Here is a 2416-nt window from a genome sequence, read left to right as displayed (position 1 = left end):
TTGAGGGCGTCGATGCAGTTATTGATGATCTGGTTGACTTTGTCCACCTCCTTGGCGATGGTGGAGATCTCGGCAGCTGAGCCCTGGCCGTTCTCCAGGTCGGGGAGGTCCCGCTCGGGCCGCGCCAGGCTGTCCCCACCGGCGCCTGTGCGCACTTCGATGTAGTTGCCTTTGGTGGCCACCTTGGGCGTGTCCAGGCCCGCCTCGAGACCCTTGGCGGAGGGCAGCTTCTCCCCGATCATGGAGGGCAGGGAGGGCATGCAGGAGACGGGCAGCACGGGGGGCTCGCCCAGCTTCTGGGCAGCGTGCAGGATGGAGCCGGCGTCCACATCGGCGCCGTAGCGCATCTCTAGAATGGTCTTCTTGACGTTGACGGACTTCTGCTTCTCCTCCTGCAGGCGCCGCTTGCGCAGGCAGTAGTAGACGGCGCCCAGCACAATGACCATGCCGAAGAGGCAGCCCAAGATGGTCATGATGTAGTGCGTGGTGGTGGAAGTGCTGGGCGCCAGATCGCCCGGCACGGGGTCCCGCGTGGTGAAGGTCAGGCAGGTGTGGTTGAAGCGGCGGCTGTTGCGCAGCGAGGTGACGCAGAAGGTGTACTCAGTGTGCGCGCGCAGCTTGTCCAGCGTGACGATCTCCTTCTTGTTCTTGAGCGTCATGACGTCCGAGAAGTAGCTGTTGTTGTACTGCACCAGCACGTACATCTTGCTGTAGGGGTGAGGGATGATGACCACCAGGGTGGCCGAGGTGAAGGTGACGTGGTGCAGCCGGATGGCGGGCCCAGCGGAAGCGTCCGTGGTGGCCGAGGCGGGCGGCTCCACGGACAGGATCTCGTCCGGGTTGAAGCCTGAATTCTCATCGGGCTCCCTCTGGGCGTCCGTGGAGTAGGGCGTGGGGTGGCTCACGGGCCGGATGGGCAGCGAGCCGTTTCGGCACTTGGCCTGCAGCACGGTGATGGCGTTGAGGCTGTGGTAGGGTCTCGGCACCAGCAGCGGGTAGCCTGCGAACTCCCGAGGCGCCTCACACTGCAGCCGGTCGTAGTTCTTGGTAACATTATTGAAGACCACCAGCCAGGCCAGGAAGCCGAAGAGGTCACACTCACAGTTGAAGGGGTTGCCGGCCAGCTCGCACACCATCAGGCTGGCCAGGCTGGCGAAGGTGGCGCCATCCAGGCGGCCCAGGCGGTTGGAGGACAGGTCGATGCTGATGAGGCTGGGACACTCGGAGAAGGCGGCCGGCGTCACCACCTCGAGGAGGTTGTGCTGGACGAAGAGGAACTGCAGGCGGCCCATGCCCCGCAGCATGCCCTCGGTCAGGTTGCTGAGCCGGTTGTAGCCCAGCTGCAGCACCTGCAGGCTGGCCTGGCCCAGGAAGGCGCCGTCCTCGATGTAGGAGATCTCGTTCTTGGTGAGGTTGAGGTCGGTGAGGTTCCCAAAGCGGCTGAGCGAGGAGTAGAGCACGGCCCGGAGCTTGTTCTCATTGAGCCTCAAGTCGTGCACGGTGCTGTTGATGTGCTGCGGGATGGTCTCGTAGGGGGGCTGGTTTTGGCTGCAGATAGCCAGCCACACATAGCCCTTGTCGCCCTCGATGAGCCAGCAGTCGGCGCGCACCGCGCCCGGCCGGCACACGCACAGCAGCGCGGCAGCGCACAACCCCAGGCGCAGCATGACGCCCACTGCGGCGGCCCGAGCCCCCTCGAGGGCCGGCCACAGGGTAAGGGGCGCAGGGGCTGGGTGGGGAAGGCGCCTAGCAGCGATCGGAGGTTGGGTTCCGCAGCACAGTCCTCCCCGGGGCCGCCACCATCTTGGGGGCGACCCCCAGCTCCGGAGCCTCAGGTGAGGTGGGCACTGCCAGTGCCAGCGGCTGGTGGCCTTCAGGGGCGCTGCCCGCTGGGTGCCGGCCCGGCCTAGGCTCCGGGAGCCCTCGGCCTGCTCCCCCCCGCTTGGCTCCTCTTCTCCCACCAGGAAGATGCCCAAGCTTCTGGGACCTGCCTTCTTCCTCCTCCTCCGCTGCTGCCGGTCCTGGGCTCAGAACTTCAGGCGATTGCCACCAGAAGCCAGAGGTGGCACACTAGTGAGGGGGGCTGAGCCGGGGGCAGGGAGGAAGAGAGCCATCTGTCCCCTTGTCCCTGGAAGGGGGCACCAAGAAGAACACAGGTCAACACGAGGCTTCTCAGAGGCCCCGCCCTCCCACACCCCTCCCAGGGGGCTATGCTCCAGGGAGTACTCGGGAGGGGGGTGGGGGGCACAGACATGGGAGCAGAGGAAACAAGGTAGGGAAGAGGCCCCACCCTCCCACACCCCTCCCAGGGAGCTCTGCACCAGAGAGCACTCAGGGGTCACAGACAAGGTGGGTGGGGGCAGGGGTGGAGGAAATGGTAGGGAAAGAGGCTGGGAAGGTAGGAGGCTGGACAGCA

General features: G+C 65.8%; 1 protein-coding gene across 1 annotated transcript in view; it reads right to left on the bottom strand.

Moving 5' to 3' along the window:
• Nucleotides 1–2233, bottom strand: part of ELFN2 (extracellular leucine rich repeat and fibronectin type III domain containing 2) — a 3134-nt gene extending 901 nt beyond the window's left edge. The window contains exon 1 of the mRNA XM_004700706.2: nucleotides 9–2233. Coding sequence (XP_004700763.1) covers nucleotides 9–1667 — 1659 coding nt within the window. The 5' untranslated portion in view covers nucleotides 1668–2233. The remainder of the gene's footprint in view (nucleotides 1–8) is intronic.
• Between the last annotated feature and the right edge of the window lie 183 nt (nucleotides 2234–2416).

Source organism: Echinops telfairi, unplaced genomic scaffold (assembly GCF_000313985.2).
Source record: "Echinops telfairi isolate 266 unplaced genomic scaffold, ASM31398v2 ScPeMD7_2;HRSCAF=8, whole genome shotgun sequence".
Taxonomy (NCBI): domain Eukaryota; kingdom Metazoa; phylum Chordata; class Mammalia; order Afrosoricida; family Tenrecidae; genus Echinops; species Echinops telfairi.
The sequence above is the reverse complement of the archived record's forward strand: the minus strand, read 5'-3'. Positions and strand labels throughout refer to the sequence as shown.